General features: G+C 47.8%; 1 protein-coding gene across 1 annotated transcript; it reads right to left on the reverse strand.

Moving 5' to 3' along the window:
• Positions 1 to 2,629: 2,629 nt before the first annotated feature.
• On the reverse strand, positions 2,630 to 19,205 carry LOC143412560 (protein NLRC3-like). Its single transcript, XM_076873615.1, has 4 exons — positions 18,978 to 19,205; positions 18,347 to 18,461; positions 5,088 to 5,372; positions 2,630 to 4,425 (listed from the first exon to the last, which is right to left on the reverse strand). The coding sequence occupies exons 1-4, from the start codon at positions 19,203 to 19,205 to the stop codon at positions 2,630 to 2,632; spliced, it is 2,424 nt and encodes an 807-aa protein (XP_076729730.1).
• Positions 19,206 to 19,798: the final 593 nt, after the last annotated feature.

Here is a 19,798-nt window from a genome sequence, read left to right on the forward strand (position 1 = left end):
GAGGGGCTGAGCTGTCAACTGATCACCACCTGGTGGTGAGTTGGATCAGGTGGCGGGGGAGGACGCTGGACAGACCTGGTGCACCTAAACGCGTAGTGAGGGTGTGCTGGGAACGTCTAGCAGAGGCCCCAGTCCGCGAGATCTTCAACGCACACCTCCGGCAGAGCTTCAACAGCATTCCGAGGGAGACTGGGGACATTGAGTCCGAATGGACCATGTTCAGCGTCTCCATTGCCGAAGCTGCTGCATTGAGCTGCGGCCGCAAGGTGGTTGGTGCCTGCCGTGGTGGTAATCCCCGAACCAAATGGTGGACACCAGAGGTGAAGGGAGCCACCAGGCTGAAGAAGGAGGCCTATCGGGCTTGGTTAGCCTGTGGGACTCCGGAGGCAGCCGACAGGTATCGACAGGCCAAGCGGAATGCGGCTCGGGCAGTGGCTGAAGCAAAAACTCGGGTGTGGGAGGAGTTCGGAGAGGCCATGGAAAAAGACTTTCGGACTGCCTCGAAGAGATTCTGGCAAACCGTCAGGCGTCTCAGGAGGGGAAAGCGGTGCTCTACCTGCACTGTGTATAGTGCTGGCGGAGCGCTGTTGACGTCGACTGAGAAAATTGTCGGGCGGTGGAAGGAATACTTCGAGGACCTCCTTAATCCCACTGACACGTCTTCCGGGGAGGAAGCAGAGTCTGGGGATGAGGGGTGTGACCCACCAATTTCCGGGGGCGAGGTCACTGAGGCAGTTAAACAACTCCTTGGTGGCAGAGCCCCTGGTGTCGATGAGGTCCGCCCCGAGTTCCTGAAGGCTCTGGACGTTGTAGGGCTGTCTTGGTTGACACGTCTCTGCAATGTTGCATGGAGATCAGGGGCAGTACCTGTGGACTGGCAGACCGGGGTGGTGGTCCCCATCTTCAAGAAGGGGGACCGGAGGGTGTGTTCCAACTACAGGGGGATCACACTCCTCAGCCTCCCCGGGAAAGTCTATGCCAGGGTGCTGGAGAGGAGGGTTCGTCCGCTAGTCGAACCTCGGATACAGGAGGAACAATGCGGTTTTCGTCCGGGTCGCGGAACACTGGACCAGCTCTTTGTCCTCTCGAGGATACTTGAGGGTGCATGGGAGTTTGCCCAACCAGTCTACATGTGTTTTGTGGACCTGGAGAAGGCATTCGACCGTGTCCCTCGGGGCGTCCTGTGGGAGGTGTTGCGCGAGTATGGGGTGTCTGGCCCATTGCTACGGGCCATTCAATCCCTATACAACCGTTGCAAGAGCTTGGTTCGCATTGCCGGCAATAAGTCGGACTCGTTCCCGGTGGGTGATGGGCTCCGCCAGGGCTGCCCTTTGTCTCCGGTTCTGTTCATAATTTTTATGGACAGGATTTCTAGGCGCAGCCAAGTGGCGGAGGGCTTTCGCTTTGGTGGCCTCAGAATCTCATCTCTGATTTTTGCGGATGATGTGGTTCTGTTGGCTTCATCGGGTGAGGGCCTCCAGCTCGCACTGGAGCGGTTCGCAGCCGAGTGTAACGCAGCGGGAATGAGGATCAGCACCTCCAAATCTGAGGCCATGGTTCTCAGCCGGAAAAGGGTGGAGTGCCCACTCCGGGTCGGGGATGAGTTCCTGCAACAAGTGGAGGAGTTCAAGTATATCGGGGTCTTGTTCGCGAGTGATGGGAGAAGGGAGCTGGAGATCGACAGACGGATTGGGGCTGCGGCTGCAGTAATGCGGACGCTGCACCGGTCAGTCGTGGTGAAGAGGGAGCTGAGTGTAAAAGCGAAGCTCTCAATTTACCGGTCGATCTACGTCCCTACCCTCACCTATGGCCACGAGCTGTGGGTAGTGACCGAAAGAACGAGATCGCGGATACAAGCGGCGGAAATGAGCTTCCTCCGAAGGGTGGCTGGCCTCTCCCTTAGAGATAGGGTGAGAAGTTCGGCCATCCGGGAGGGGCTTAGAGTAGAGCAGCTGCTGCTCCACATCGAAAGGAGCCAGCTGAGGTGGTTCGGGCATCTGGCAAGGATGCCCCCTGGGCGCCTCCTGGGCGAGGTGTTCCAGGCATGTCCCACCGGGAGGAGGCCCCGGGGCAGACCCAGGACACGCTGGAGAGATTATATCTCTCGGCTGGCCTGGGAACGCCTTGGTATTCCCCCGGACAAGCTGGAGGAGGTGGCTGGGGAGAGGGAGGTCTGGACCTCTTTGCTTAGGCTGCTACCCCCGCGACCCGACCTCGGATAAGCGGATGAAGATGGATGGATGGATGGATGTCTACATATTCCTCATAACAAACATAATACATATATTTTGAGCTCGACTTTGATTTCCTGTGTTTTATTCACACCCTCAGGCTCCATAGTCGAAACTTATTCTGATAGCTCATTGTCTATGAGGCTGCAGTCAGGCGCCCTGGTCCTTTAACCGTGTTACATTTGGCTGGGGGCTGGAAAGCTGCAGCCGTGAAAGTATAAGGTACAACAACTGGTAATAAAGGTGTGAAGAATGTGATCAAGCTCATCATTCGTATCCCACAATACCTCAAATAAATTATAAGCTAAAACATGTTATCAGCAGCAGCTATGGACCATCAATTTAAAACAAAACTCAATGACTGTATTTTAAAAATAAAATGAGAAGTATGTCCTTGCTTACAGAGCTTTGTTGGAGGCTTTGACCACTGGCAGCAACCTCAGAAGAGCCTCCTCTGAAGCAGAGTATTTCTTCAGGTCAAACACATCCAGATCTTTTTCTGATGATAGTAAGATGAAGACCAGAGCTGACCACTGAGTAGGAGACAGTTTATCTGTGGAGAGACTTCCTGATCTCAGGGACTGTTGGATCTCCTCCACTAGAGAACGATCATTCAGTTCATTCAGACAGTGGATCAGATTGATGCTTTTCTCTGCAGACAGATTCTCACTGAGCTTCTCCTTGATGTACTGGACTGTTTCCTGATTGTTCTGTGAGCTACTTCCTGTCTGCGTCAGCAGACCTCGTAAGACAGTCTGACTGGTCTGCAGTGAAAGACCCAGGAGGAAGCGGAGGAACAAGTCCAGGTGTCCATTTGGACTCTGTAAGGCCTTGTTCGCAGCAGTCTGGTGGAGAGATTGAAGTTTTGGTGTGTTAAATAATTTAAACCACCAGGAGGTTGTTTCTTCCAGCAGATTGAGTCCAGAGTTGATGAAGGTCAGATGGACATGAAGAGCAGCCAGAAACTCCTGAACACTCAGATGGATGAAGCAGAACACCTTGTCCTGGTACAGTCCTCTCTCCTCTTTAAATATCTGTGTGAACACTCCTGAGTACACTGAGGCTGCTCTGATATTGATGCCACACTCTGTCAGGTCTGATTCATAGAAGATCAGGTTTCCTTTCTGCAGCTGATCAAAAGCCAGTTTTCCCAGAGACTCAATCATCTTTCTGCTCTCTGGACTCCAGTGTGGGTCTGTCTCAGCTCCTCCATCATACTTGACCCTCTTCACTTTGGCCTGAACCACCAGGAAGTGGATGTACATCTCAGTCAGGGTCTTGGGCAGCTGTCCTCCCTCTCTGGTTTCCAGCACATCCTCCAGAACTGTAGCAGTGATCCAGCAGAAGACTGGGATGTGACACATGATGTGGAGGCTTCGTGATGTCTTGATGTGGGAGATGATCCTGCTGGCCTGCTCCTCATCTCTGAATCTCTTCCTGAAGTACTCTTCCTTCTGTGGGTCAGTGAACCCTTTGACCTCTGTCACCATGCCAACACAGACAGGAGGGATCTGATTGGCTGCTGCAGGTCGTGTGGTTATCCAGAGGCGAGCAGAGGGAAGCAGTTTCCCCCTGATGAGGTTTATCAGCAGCACATCCACTGAGGTGGACTTTCTAGGGTCAGTTAGGATTGTAGTTTTGTGGAAGTCCAGAGGAAGTCGACACTCATCCAGACCATCAAAGATGAACACAACCTGGAAGTCTTCAAAGCTGCAGATTCCTGCTTCTTTGGTTTCGGTAAAGAAGTGATGAACAAGTTGCACCAAGCTGAACTTTTCCTCTTTCAGCACATTCAGCTCTCTGAAAGTGAATGGAAATATGAACTGGATGTCCTGGTTGGCTTTGTCTTCAGCCCAGTCCAGGCTGTATTTCTGTGTTAAGACTGTTTTCCCAATGCCAGCCACTCCCTTTGTCAGCACAGTTCTGATTGGTTCATCTCTTCCAGGTGAGGCTTTAAAGATGTCTTCTTGTCTGATGGTTGTTTCTGGTCTGTCTGGTTTCCTGGATGCTGTTTCAATCTGTCTGACCTCATGTTCATCATTGACCTCTGCAGTCCCTCCCTCTGTGATGTAGAGCTCTGTGTAGATCTGATTCAGAAGGGTTGGGTTTCCTGCTTTAGCGATCCCCTCAAACACACACTGGAACTTCTTCTTTAGTTTTGATTTGAAGTTAATCTGACACTTCTGAAGAGCCTCTAAATGAATAAAAGAAGAGAGGTTTAATGTTTTAATGTTTCTGTCAATGGCCAGAAACATTAAAAGCATTACTACCTGGCCCGAAGGTCCCGAAGCTTCAGTAGTTGCAAATACATTACAAATTTGTTTAATATGTGCGTTGAAGGACATATCTTGGTCAAAAATGACTCCAAGGTTCCTCACAGCGTTACTGGAGGCCAAGGTAATGCCATCCAGAGTACGCATCTGGTTAGATACCATATTTCTAAGATTTTCAGGGCCGAGTACAATAACCTCAGTTTGATCTGAATTAAGAAGCAGAAAGTTAGCGGCCATCCAGGTCTTTATGTCTTTAAGACATTCCTGCAGTTTAACTCATTGGTGTGTGTTATCTGGCTTCATGGACAGATAGAGCTGGGTGTCATCTGCATAGCAGTGTAAATGTATGCTATGTCTTCTAATGATACTGCCTAAGGGAAGCATGTATAATGTAAACAGAATTGGTCCTAGCACTGAACCCTGTGGAACTCCATAATTAACCTCAGTGTGTGAAGAGGACTCTCCATTTACATGCACAAACTGGAGTCTATTAAATAGATATGATACAAACCACTGCAGCATGCTCTTATCCCTCTAATAGAAGATTATTGATTGATTATTGAGAAGATGCCATCAACCTCACCGTGCTTAGCTGATGGACCGGAGCATAAACCCAGCTGAGAGGAGAGAGTTGGATCTCTGGTCTGAAGATGTCTGATCATTATGCCGCTGGCTTTGTCTCCTTTCTTCTTCACTGCGTCAATGATACAGCGTGCCTTATCTGCTGTAACCCGGTTCTTCTCCATAATGCTCTCTTTCTCCAAATCATTAAACACACCTTCTGCAACCAGGGCCTCGAGGAGCTGTATGAGGATTTCTTTTGACACCCTCGACACAAACTCTGTCCGCATTTTCCCAAGCTTCTCCTCTACAGGAAGGAGACATAAACATGCATCACACTCAGAAATCTGCACACATTGAATATGAGCCACTGATCACTCACTCTTCAATATGAGTGAACTCTGGTAACATTTCTTAACTCCCCACATGTCCTAAATTTGTTTCCCTGTGATTTATTTACTGCTTCCTGACCAGTTGCTCAAAACTTCGTAGCAACTTTAGAGTCAAGCATTTTCTGGTTAAAGTGAACAACTGTGAGGGGCCGAATAAGAAAAGACTGATTATTTTTAGACCTTAGACCTTTTATCATCATTGTGCGGTTTCTTGCACAGGGAAGTCAAAGGAGCTTGCAAAGAAAAGCGTCTGGACTTCTTTAAGTTGCTTGAAGACGTTTCACCTCTCATCCGAGAAGCTTCTTCAGTTCTAAGGTCAAATGGTGGAGAGTCCCAGATATAAACCTAGTGGGAGTTTCCCCCCACAGAGGGACAAAAGGACCCCCTGATGATCCTCTAATCGCCTGAGCCAAGGTGAGAAACTGGGTGTGGGTCCCAATCAGCCAGAGTTTCGGGTGTGTTCATTGTGAAACCTGGCCCCACCTTATCATGCGAATTCCTGAGGTCAGCTGGCCCAGGATGTGAGTGGGCGTTAAGGCGTCTGGGAAGGATCTCAAAACTGGATTATAGATGGCAGAGAGTTGGTGTCGTAAACCCCGCCTCTGTTCAAAGATGGTCGCTCACAGTGGACATAGATGGCTTCTTTCACTCCTCTTTCAAACCATCTGTCCTCTCTGTCCAAAATGTGAACATTGGCATCCTCGAAAGAGTGTCCTTTATCCTTAAGATGCAGATGGACTGCTGAGTCTTGTCCTGTGGAGGTGGCTCTTCTGTGTTCTTCTGTTCTTCTTCTGTGCCACCATCTTTGACCGTAGAACTGAAGAAGCTTCTCGGATGAGAGGTGAAAGGTCTTCAAGCAACTTAAAGAAGTCCAGATGCTTTTCTTTGCAAGCTCCTTTGACTACGATGACCTGGATGACTGAGAACCTTCACAGACATCTTGCACAGGGAAATTAGGTAGCTGGAACACAAAGCGCTTTTCTAGTCCCTAAGGACCCCAAAGCGCTTCACACTACATTCAGTCATTCACCCATTCACACACTGGTGATGGCAGCTACATTGTAGCCACAGCTGCCCTGGGGCGCACTGACAGAGGCGAGGCTGCCGGACACTGGCGCCACCGGGCCCTCTGACCACCACCAGTAGGCAAACATGGGGTTAGTATCTTGCCCAAGGATATTTGGCATCTATACATATATGTGAGTAAACTATATACATGGTGTATGTGTAGAAACATTGAAACAGAAACTTTGTGGGGCTGTATACAAGGGCAGTTATATAATATAATAAATAAATAAGGGTGGAGGGGCTATGGTCATTTAGGGTGGGGATGGTAATTCCACTGAGACCAAAATATTGTATATGGGATGGCAGCAAAATAGTTGATCAATAGCAAAATATAGAAGAAAAACACACAGTTTAAATTCTGACAACGTCTCAAGAGTAAAGAGCTTTCTGTGAAAGGCTGGATTTTAGGTTGTAATTATATTAATGGAGCAGATTCAAACTCACAATGAGCAGCTACCTGAACGCTACTCCAACAGAGATCAGTTATCTTGTTAATAATTTTGCCTCCTCACTATGTACAACTCTGGATACTGTAGCTCCTGTGAAAACGAAGGCCTCTAATCAGAAGTACCTGACTCCGTGGTATAATTCTCAAACACGTAGCCTAAAGCAGATGACTCGTAAGCTGGAGAGGAAACGGCGTGTCACAAATTTAGAGGATCATCATTTAGCCTGGAGAAATAGTTTGCTGCTTTATAAGAAAGCCCTCCGCAAAGCCAGAACATCTTACTATTCATCACTGATTGAAGAAAATAAGAACAACCCCAGGTTTCTCTTCAGCACTGTAGCCAGGCTGACAAACAGTCAGAGCTCTTTTGAGCCAACCATCCCTTTAACGCTAACTAGTAATGACTTCATGAACTTCTTCACAAATAAAATTTTAACCTTTAGAGAAAAATTCAAAATCATCTCACAGATGTAACATTATCTACACATACTTTCAGTACCATTGATATTCATTTATGTCATGATTCGGCTGTGTGGCAGGCAGGAAGTGGACCCAAAAGCAAGCTCACAGAGGCAGGAATGAACTCAAAACACAGCTTTTATTGCTGGAGGGAAACGGCGAAACAAACTGATAAGAAACTACACTGGGAAGCAACACACTAGCACACAGAGAAACACATGGCCATGAATGAGGGAGAATGCGACACCGAACAGAGGGAGACGCAGACATAAATAAACAGAGGTTTAACGAGAGAAGTGGGAGCACACGGGGAACACAGCAGACACAGATAATCGTAACGAGACAGGGCAGGAGTGAACACAACATGACGCATACTGACGAGAGACTGTCAAAGTAAAACAGGAAGTACACAGAGGTTCAGACAGGAGGAGAGAGAGAGAGAGCACAGACATAACGGGCTGGGTAAAACATTGAATGAAACACAAGGAGGGGAGACGAGGGCTCACAGATACATAGGGCACACAGGGGGTAAAAGGCACAAGGGGAAATCAAATAAGGAACAACTGAACAGAGCAACCCAGGAACCATGGCCTAAATGAAGAACAAAATACAAGAATACATGAAAACTAAGAATGCTGGGCCAACATGGCCTAGGATCATGACATTTAGATGCTTTTTCTCCAATTGATCTTTCTGAGTTAACTTCAGTAATTACTTCCTCCAAACCATCAATGTGTCTTTTAGTGTCATGGCAAAAGGGATGAGCCGTGTGAGAAAAATAAAGGAGGATCCATGTTTAGAAGGGTTAAAGAAATCTGAGCTGGCAGCAAATACTTCATGAACGTGCACACTGTCCGTTGTTCAGCTGCCGTTTGTCTCTGAACTGAAGCTTCGGACATGCACACCTACAGTGGGGCAAAAAAGTATTTAGTCAGCCACCGATTGTGCAAGTTCCCCCACTTAAAATGATGACAGAGCTCAGTAATTTGCACCAGAGGTACACTTCAACTGTGAGAGACAGAATGTGAAAAAAAAAATCCATGAATCCACATGGTAGGATTTGTAAAGAATTTATTCGTAAATTAGGGTGGAAAATAAGTATTTGGTCACCTCAAACAAGGAAAATCTCTGGCTCTCACAGACCTGTAACGTCTTCTGTAAGAAGCTTTTCTGTCCCCCACTCGTTACCTGTATGAATGGCACCTGTTTGAACTCATCATCTGTATAAAAGACACCTGTCCACAGCCTCAAACAGTCAGACTCCAAACTCCGCCATGGCCAAGACCAAAGAGCTTTCGAAGGACACCAGGAAAAGTATTGTAGACCTGCACCAGACTGGGAAGAGTGAATCTACAATAGGCAAGCAGCTTGGTGTGAAAAAATCAACTGTGGGAGCAATCATCAGAAAATGGAAGACATACAAGACCACTGATAATCTCCCTCGATCTGGGGCTCCACGCAAGATCTCATCCCGTGGGGTCAAAATGATCATGAGAACGGTGAGCAAAGATCCCAGAACCACACGGGGGGACCTGGTGAATGACCTGCAGAGAGCTGGGACCAAAGTAACAAAGGTCATCATCAGTAACACACTACAACGGCAGGGAATCAAATCCCGCAGTGCCAGACGTGTTCCGCTGCTGAAGCCAGTGCATGTCCAGGCCCATCTGAAGTTTGCCAGAGAGCACATGGATGATACAGCAGAGGATTGGGAGAATGTCATGTGGTCAGATGAAACCAAAGTAGAACTTTTTGGTATAAACTCAACTCGTCGTGTTTGGAGGAAGAAGAATACTGAGTTGCATCCCAAGAACACCATACCTACTGTGAAGCATGGGGGTGGAAACATCATGCTATGGGGCTGTTTTTCTGCCAAGGGGACAGGACGACTGATCCGTGTTAAGGACAGAATGAATGGGGCCATGTATCGTGAGATTTTGAGCCAAAACCTCCTTCCATCAGTGAGAACTTTGAAGATGAAACGAGGCTGGGTCTTCCAACATGACAATGATCCAAAACACACCGCCCGGGCAACAAAGGAGTGGCTCCGTAAGAAGCATTTGAAAGTCCTGGAATGGCCTAGCCAGTCTCCAGACCTCAACCCCATAGAAAATCTGTGGCGGGAGTTGAAAGTCCGTGTTGCTCGGCGACAGCCCCAAAACATCACTGCTCTCGAGAAGATCTGCATGGAGGAATGGGCCAAAATACCAGCTACTGTGTGTGCAAACCTGGTAAAGACCTATAGTAAATGTTTGACCTCTGTTATTGCCAACAAAGGTTATGTTACACAGTATTGAGTTGTATTTTTGTTATTGACCAAACACTTATTTTCCACCCTGATTTACGAATAAATTCTTTACAAATCCTACCATGTGGATTCATGCATTTTTTTTTCACATTCTGTCTCTCACAGTTGAAGTGTACCTCTGGTGCAAATTACTGACCTCTGTCATCATTTTAAGTGGGGGAACTTGCACAATCGGTGGCTGACTAAATACTTTTTTGCCCCACTGTATGGTGCATTCAGGGGGCATAGGAAATCTCATACACAAACCTAACCCTGTTATACAATCCAAGTGCAGGCACTCATGGAGGTGCGAAGGAGGTTTATTGAAAAGTAAAACACAAGGTGAAAATGGCAAACGAGACTAAAGATAATCTGAACTGGGACAAACTAAACTACTAAACAGCAAACATGAACACGAACATGACGGAGGATGAATGGAGGCATAGGAAGGTGGACGGCAGGGAAAACACACGATGGATTCACAGGAGATTCATAGGAGAAAAACAGACAGACCAGTCACTAGAATGTGAGAAGACACGATTTAAATACATACAAATATATAAGTAAAACATTAACTCATGGTCTTATGAACGCTCTAGGTATTACAGGTACTGCACTACAGTGGTTTGTATCATATCTACCTAATAGACTCCAATTTGTGCATGTAAATGGAGAGTCCTCTTCACACACTGAGGTTAATTATGGAGTTCCACAGGGTTCAGTGTAGTGATGTTCGATTCGTGAACGAATCGTTCAATACTCGAGAATCACTTTACTGACTCGTGAATCATGATTCACAAGCTCAACTGACTCACTGACTCATCCCTGTTGCTATTAGCAAACTAATTCCATTAGTAGAAATATATCTAGCTTATAATTAAAATTGTGGGGGGAAAAACAACAGCCAGTTTCATAACAAAAGCATTTCTGCTCTGAACTGGAAGAAAATAGCTCCTCGGTTCAGAGTAGCATCGCGCTGCTAACATGCTAACAACACATTTGAGCTACTCACCCCCTCGCTTCCTGTGCTGAATCGTAAGCATAAGCGAATCACTCAGGACTCGCTCACCCCCTCCCTCCTGTGCTGAATCAAAGAGCGAACGAATCACTCAGGAGTCACTAACCCCCTCCCTCCTGTGCTGAATCATAGGCTGTGTCCCAATTCAGGGTCTGCACGATTGAAGTACGCATTTTAAGTGCGGTTACGTCACCGCCACGCGACGACGGCTGTCCCAATTCGAAGTGTACTTCAAATGCATACTCCAAATGCGCCGTCGATTTCCCCAAATATCAAGCGTGGTCCGGTGCACGCTTCGTGGTCCCATATATCCCACAATTCATAGCGCGGCGGTGGGTGTGGAGAATTTTGCCGCAAAATACGGCAGAAAGGAGCAGCCGAAGAAGTTTTTTTCCCCCCAAACTTTATTGAAATTATAAAGCGAACAGTCAGTCATTACAGTTCAGTTTGTACAGTAGACATACAAGGCAAATAAGAGTAACAATATACAGTACAATGAAATAAGAAGGATGAATAAATAAAGGAAAAAAAAAAGGGGGGGGGGGGGGGGTGACAGACTTCATAACAACTTTGTACTTGAAAGTTGTGACAGCTCATTCCTTAAACATTTCTGAATGAATTTCAATCAATGATAAACCTTTTTTATTGGAAGTTAATTTAAGAGAGTTTAAGTAATGTTTAATTTCAATCAAAAACAAATTAAATGATGGGGTTGAGTTTTGAAATTTACATTTATGTATATGGAATTTCCCTAATAAGATGGAGCGGCCGAAGAGTGAACTGTCAAAAGTGCTGAATATGACGTCACTTATTTATGTGCGAATGTTTAATAATTAAAGTCAGCCACAAACACAACAAGCTGAAAGTCAGTGATATATGTATATATATGTATATATATGTGTGTATGTATATATATGTGTGTATATATATATATATATGTGTGTGTATACATATATATATATATATATATATATATATACTGTATATATATATATATACTGTATATATATCAGTGGTAACAGTGGTCCCCGTGGTAATCGGAGCACTAGGTGCGGTGACTCCCAAGCTAGGCGAGTTGCTCCAGCAGATCCCGGGAACAACATCGGAGATCTCTGTCCAGAAGAGCGCAGTCCTAGGAACAGCTAAGATACTGCAGGACCCTCAAGCTCCCAGGCCTCTGGTAGAGGACCCGAGCTTGAAGGATAAACCGCCCGCAGGGGCGTGCTGGGTGTTTTTTTTTCCATAATAATCTGACAATACTATAGGGCGCCATTTTCGGGGTCTACGAATCGAAACAACATACTGTGTTGGAACAACGACTACAAGAAAGATGCTTAAAAGCAGCTCAAAAGAGAATGAACTGTATAGAGACCAATTTCGAAGCGGCGGTACTTGCAGAAAATAGCCTGCATTGGAAATGTGGACCCGTATGAAATACGGCCGTGGAGTAGAAACCCTGAAGACCAACCGCTATTGACGTAGCCTGACATATTTTCGTACCTTGTCTGTGGAGTCAGCGCCTACAAGTCGTCATTCAAACAAAGGTAAGTCAGCTCGAGTACTGCGAGTGAAATGCGTTTGATTTCCTTGCAAACATTCAGATTAGTGCAGCATAAATTCATTCATGAGGGGAAATTACAGTGAGAACATGTGGAGGCTGTTAGGTGAATAACATAGTGAGTTCAGTGCATTGATGAGACACTGTCCTGAAGGATTTAGTTATTCTTTATGGTTAAAGAAATTGCACTAATTTATTCATATTTATTATAAATAATCCTAATTATACATCTTGCTTCCATGTTTGTATCCTGTGTCACTAAAAATACATTTTAGTTTAGTTTTATACATTGATTAATGACCTGCAGAATCTCCTTATCATATTAAGTGATTCCTAATTGTCACTTTATGCTTTCTCCATCTTGAAAGTGATTACATCCTTGCATTACATACTTTAGGTTCATTTTCTGCAGGCAGGTTTCTGACAGAGAACAGGCAGATTTACACTATAACATGCAGCGTTCTATAGATGGACACATAAAGAAATGAAAAATTACACGTATGTGCTAACTTTCTAAACACTTTGTAACATTTATGATAAAGTAGATTAAACACATTTGTGTCGGCCTTGGCTCATAGTTCTTGTCTTTAAATGAACTTTGTCTGTGTGTGTTTCAGGTCCTGCACTCTCAAAGACTGAATGAACCAGCATTGCAGCCATGGGTCACTGTGAGCATCACAGGGAAGGTTGAAGACGCCCGCTGCACCTGCATGGACGGAGTCGTGGGGACCTGCAGCCACGTCACTGCTCTTCTGTTATGTAGAAGCAACAGTGCTGATCTGTGGCACAAGGACTGTTACAGATGAACCTGCATACTGGGTTTTGCTGAGTAATATGACCAAGATACAGCCAGAGGTTGGCCATAAGATAGACTTCTCCTCTTCAGCTGCCCAAAAAAAGGCTCTTGATCAAAACATAAACAGACCATCTGTAGTGACAGATATATATACATATATATGTATATATATATATATATATATATATATATATATATATATATATATATATATATATATATATACATTGGGTGAATGTGCAGTAGTAGCAGCAAGCAGGTGAATTCTGTACATTAATATGAATGGACATCTGACTATTTTACAGGATAGACAACATAAACATATTTAAAATTAAAGGAATTGAAATGTACATTGTGCCTTGGTTTAGAGTGTCTGGAAGAGAGTCCTGTCTCAGTCAATTATAGATGATGTGAGAGGGCGGGTGTGTGTGTTTAGGGCACGGATGGCTTGGGGATAGAAGCTCCTCTTGAGTCTCTCTGTCCTTGCCCGGAAGATGCGGAACCTTCTACCAGATTGCAGAAGTTGGAACAGTTTGTTGCCAGGATGGGACGGGTCCTTCAGTATCTGCGCTGCTCTAGTCCGGCATCTCCTGGTGTAGGTGTCCTGAAGCGGGGGGAGAGCAATCCTGCAGCAGTGTTCTGCTGTACGGATCACTCTCTGGAGAGCTTTTTGGTCCTTCACACAGCTGTTCCCAAACCACAATGTCATGTTCTGTGTGAGGATGCTCTCCACAGCGCCTGTATAGAAAATCCTGAGGATCTTTGGAGAGACCCTGAACTTCCTCAGTTGTCGTAGGTGATACAGGCGCTGCCTAGCCTTTTTGGTCTGGACCTGAATGTGGGCAGCCCATGTCAGGCCTGAGGAGATGTGGACACCAAGATACTTGAAGGACTGCACCCTCTCCACTGGAGCTCCATTGATGATAATGGGCTTGTAGTCTCTGTGCTGACCTCTTCTGAAGTCCACCACCAGCTCCTTGGTCTTGCTGACGTTCAGCTGGAGGTGGTTGTCCTGGCACCATGATGCCAGATTCTTCACTTCATCCATGTAGGCCGTCTCATCGTTGTTGGAGATGGCACCCAACACCACTGTGTCGTCAGCAAACTTCACAATGGTGTTGGAGCCATGGGTGGCCACACAGTCTGAAGTGTAGAGGGAGTAGAGCAGTGGCGAGAGGACACATCCCTGAGGTGCTCCTCTGTTGATGGTGATGCTGTTAGAGACGCATCTACTAACTTGGTCTTAAACACCAAAAAGACCAAGGAGATCATTGTAGATTTCCGGAAGAGGGGTCATAACAACCATCTGCCTCTCTTCATTGGCAGTGAGGCGGTGGAGAGGGTGAGCAGTTTTAAATTCTTGGGGGTAACTGTGACCGAGGACCTGTCCTGGGGCAACCATATCACCTCAGTTGCACGGAAGGCCCAACAGCGCCTCTACTACCTGAGGAGACTGCGGAGCGCACACATTCCCAGATCTCTGATGTTGAACTTCTACAACTGTGCCATCAGCAGCGTTCTGACGTATGGATTTCTAGTGTGGTTCCCCAGCTGCACCAAGGTCGATCAGCAAGCACTCCAGCGGGTGGTGAAAGAAGCTGGCAGAATTATTGGAACAAGTCTGCCAGAGATCAGTAATATCTTCCCCACTCGCTGTCTGAGGAGGGTGCACAGTATCCTGCGGGACCAACATCACCCTGCGCGCCACCTTTTCCATCTGCTGCCCTCAGGGAGAAGGTACAGGTCTATACAGGCCAGAACATCCAGACTGGCCAACAGCCTGTATCCACAGGCTGTGAGGCTCCTGAACTCTCTGCCCCCCTCTCACGGACAATAACCATATCCAACTTCTTAATAGCAATGAACTGGTCTGCATTGGTGCATCATATCTTTATTCTCTTCCCCCTCCTGCCCCCCCCCCCCCCCCCCCCCCCTCTTTCTTAAATAGATAACTATCATATCTGATATCATATCTCACAGTACAATAATATTGAATGGGTTGCATTGTTGTATTTTGTCATGTTTCTCAGGTCTTTGTCTGAATTTCTACGAACATTATTGCTAAGGATTGTCTTATTGCATTGGAGTCACACTGGGTTAAATATGTACACTTGGGTTTTAAGGGGTATTTATTATTTTCTTCTTTTTTTGGGTTGTATGGAAGCCCCAAACGCAATTTCATTGTTCTTGACAGTGACAATAAATAAATACTATACTACTACTACTACTACCCACCCTCACCACCTGAGTTCTGCCAGTGAGGAAGTCCAACACCCATGCACACAGACGGCTGTTAAGTCCCAGATCCCTGAGCTTTGTGAACAGTCTGCAGGGCACTATTGTGTTAAACGCTGAACTGTAATCAACAAACAGCATTCGCACATAGTTACCCTGTTTCTTGTCCACGTGGCTGAGAGTGGTGTGTAGGACGTGGGCGATGGCATCCTCTGTGGATCTGTTGGATCTGTAGGCAAACTGCAGCGGATCTGTGGTGTCTGGGATGGAGGAGGAGATGATGTTCTTCAGCAGCCTCTCAAACACCTTCATTACTACCGAGGTCAGTGCAACTGGCTGGTAATCGTTCAGGGATGAGGGTTTGCTGTTCTTGGGCACAGGGATGATGGTGGATCTTTTGAAGCATGTGGGGACCACAGACTTCGCCAGGGACTCGTTGAAGATGTAAGTGAACACACCTGCTAGCTGGTCAGCACAGCAGCGCAGCAGACAGCCGGTGATGCCGTCTGGCCCCGCCGCTTTCCTTGTGTTCACTCTCCTCAGTGCCGCTCGGACGTCATGCTCCGCGATGCTGGTCACCGGTCTCTCGCTGATGACGTCACTGTCCTCGGTAGTCAGGCGGTAGATAGCATTAGCCGCCTGGCTAACCTCGAAACGGGCGTAGAACCGATTCAGCTCGTTGGTGAATGCAGAGTCAGCGTTGATCAGCGCAGTGTCCCTGGTTTTGTAGTCCGTAATGGTGCGTAGTCCGTGCCACATACTCCGTGTGTCGCCCTGGTGGAAGCGGGACTCCACACGTTCCCGGTACCGGCGTTTGGCATCTCTCACCGCGCGCCGCACGCCGTATGAGGCCGCTTTGTAGGCGCTCATATCGCCAGTGGCGAGACCCGCATTGTAGGAGGCGGTCCTGGCGTTCACTGCAGTGCGGATCGATCTGTCCATCCACGGTTTCTGGTTTGGGAATGTGGTGACTCTCGCAGTGGGGATAATCTCCTCCGCTAGCATATTGACGAAGCATACTGCTACTTCCGTAAACTCGTTGATGTCGACTGCGCATGCTCTGAACATGTCCCAGTCGACATCGTTGAGTGCGTCCTGTAGCGTAGCTTCTGATTGGGCAGTCCACCGTTTTACCTCCCTCGTGGTTACTTCTTCCCTCCGTATGCTTTGTTTATACTGGGGGATGAGGAAGATGGCGTTGTGGTCAGACTTCCCAAAAGCTGGGTGTGAGACAGCTTTGTAGCCCTGCTTGTATGGCGTGTAGCAGTGATCCAAAATCCGATCCCCTCTCGTTGGACACGAGACATGCTGGTAAAAGTTTGGCATGACTTGTCTGAGGTTCGCTTTGTTAAAGTCTCCTGCTACAATGAGGGCTGCGCCCGGGTCCTTGTTTTGAAGCGAGCTCAGCACATCATGTAATTCGGACAAAGCCATACCTGTGTCCGCTTGGGGTGGGATGTAGACCGCCGTGGCGATGACCGAGGTGAACTCACGGGGCAGATAGAAAGGGCGGCACTTAATGCTCAGGAACTCCAGATGTGGCGAGCAGCCGCTGGAGTAGAAATGCTCCTGGCATCACACCACTTTCTGTTTACCATGAAACACACTCCTCCACCTTTGGTTTTGTTCGACTCTGCCATTCTGTCCGCGCGGAGCACAAAGAATGAATCCGACGGAGTTACGGCCTGGTCCGGCACGGTGGGGGTCAGCCATGTCTCCGTGAAACATAGAAGGTAGTTCTGCAAAATCACTCAGTAGGATGTTTGTTCTAATTTGCTATGACCTCAGAGCGCATCGAAAATAAAACTAATAGGCTATAAAGAGTGATATGAACATATTTAGAACTTACTGGAATGAAAATGTCTGGAGCACCAACAGATATCTGGAGATGGGAGAGAACTGCACGTCAGCTCGTCTCACAGCTGCTATCCAGGCTAGACGCCTTCGTTTGCTAACATCGATACACGAGCTGCCTCGTGTTGCTTCCAGGTTGGGAAAGAATGAAAAGATAAACAATTTTCAAGCTTATTCTCTTGCCGGTCGTGTGATCGAACATTGCAGCCGACCACACGGCAAATACGAACCATGGCTGTTGTGTGTGCCTTCGCTCCCTTTTCACTTGCGCTAGACCCCCAAAATGGCGGATCGGGCCAAAATCCTTTCCACGCCCACCCCCGTGACATCACGCTCCAAAGCCCTATAATATTGGCCATATTATATTTACAATACCACAGTGAGATGACTTTAGTCTCATGAACAACATTAACTAATTGTTATTTACTAACTAATCTTAAATGACTGTTCAGCACAGAAATGAACCCCAACAATCATGTTTCACAGTCCCGTGGTCTCAGCCTCAGATACTCAACTAAAGTGATGTCATGACAAAAATGAATGACCAACAAAACATTTTTCTCCTTCATTTCTGTCAATCAAAGCTGTATGTAACGTGTCTCGCGGTTAGTATCATGGTTACTAGGCAACCTGAACAGCGTGACGAAGCGTATACCGTCCCATTTCACAAGCCTCTCACTTCCGCACTTCTCGTACTTATAGTACGCACCGTACGTAGTACGCGTAGTGCGCGTACTTCAAGCGTGCAGACCCTGAATTGGGACACAGCCATAGAGCGAGCAAACGAATCACTCACTCACTCCCTCCCTCCTGGCTCACAGCTTCTTCTTCTTCTTGGTTGGCAACCAATGTTAAGGCGCATTACCGCCCCCTGGCTCACAGCGCAGTGGACATTTAGATGAGAAAATATATATTTAACACACTTAAGGAAAATACTAATAAAATACAAATAAACAAAATAAATGTTTATTAAGCAATTTTGATAGGAAATTGTTGTCACGGCTGGTGGAGTGAGCCGTGTGGAGTGGAGGAAAAGGAGGACCCAAGATGCAGCAAACTGATGATACGAGTGACGTTTATTTACAGGGTGGTAGTGGCAAAAACAGGCAATGAAGCATGAGTAATTACAAAGGGAAACCTAAACTGGGAGAAACTAAGTGACAAACCTGGGACCATACCAAAAGGGTGCAGGGCAGAGAGACGCAGAGACAGGAACACCATAGAACGCAGAGACACACGGATGAATGCAGACGAACCGACAACGAACACAGTTGTCACCCACTAAATATACACACACAAGGTAATCAGGTAATCACACACAGGAGGGAAGAACAGCTGATCTGAATACACATGATGACTGGAGGACACAAGCTGAACACAATGACAACAGACACAGACTTTCAGAACAAAACAGGAAATCTAGAACCCGAACCGGACACAAGGGGGGAGGACACAGAATAACTAGAACAGAGGGAAATAATCACAAAACACAAAACGCTGGGTCAACGACCCAGGACCATGACAGTACCCCCCCCTCCAAGGGCTGGCTCCAGACAGCCCAAAACAAAAACAGACGACCAACCCAGGGCGGGCGGCGGGGGCCCAGGACGGAGGGACCAACACGAACAAAACAAGCTCCAGCGAACTGAGGGAATTGTCCAAAACAAAAACACACATGCTGGAGCACGAGAACAAAACACAGTTCAGGAGGCCGGCCCGGAGGCTGACAACTCAGAAGTCCAGGACAGTTCATCTTCTGAGGCCGGCCACGTCGGCGACACAGCTCCGAAAGCCGACCGAGCGGAAGGCAGCGGTGGCGGAGCGGAGGCAGTTCAGGGGGCCGACCGTGCACACGGCAGCGGCGGCGACGGGGAAACCGTTCAGGCGGCCGACCATGCGGACAGCAACGGCGGCGACGAGGAAACCGTTCAGGCGGCCGACCGTGCAGACAGCAACGGCGGCGATGACACAAGTCTGGAGGCCGACCGCGCGGAAGGCAGCGGCGGCATCTAGGAGGTCGTCCATATTGACGATGACGCTCCACCAGCGGCCTGGCAGATGACCGCCGATGTCGAGGCGGTAGTTCGGGACCCGAAGGTGGCGTGGCCGTCGCAGCACCAGACGAGACCGAAGCAGAGGCTGGACCAGGCGAGGCCGAAGCAGAGGCTGGACCAGGCGAAGCTGAAGCCGATGCCGAAGCCGGGCCAGGCGAAGCTGAAGCTGATGCCGAAGCCGGGCCAGGCAAAGCTGAAGCTGATGCCGAAGCCGGGCCAGGCGAGGCAGATGATGATGCTGCAGCCGGGCCAGGCGAGGCAGATGATGATGCTGCAGCCGGGCCAGGCGAGGCAGATGATGATGTTGCAGCAGGGGGCTGGACGGGCTCCTCGGGCCCTCCAGCTGACGAGTCTTGGGGCTGGACGGGCTCCACGGGCTCCTCGGGCCCCCCCAGGAGGCGAAGCAGGAGGCTGGACGGGCTCCTCGGGCCCCCCAGCGAAAACAGTCTCTGGACCAGTGGGCACCGGGGCCCCTGGAACATACAGGTCAGAACCAGTAGGCGCGCGGGCCTCTGGCAGGCACGGGTCAGAACCAGCAGGCGCGCGGGCCTCTGGCAGGCACAG

This window comes from Maylandia zebra, linkage group LG15, assembly GCF_041146795.1.
Source record: "Maylandia zebra isolate NMK-2024a linkage group LG15, Mzebra_GT3a, whole genome shotgun sequence".
NCBI lineage: Eukaryota > Metazoa > Chordata > Actinopteri > Cichliformes > Cichlidae > Maylandia > Maylandia zebra.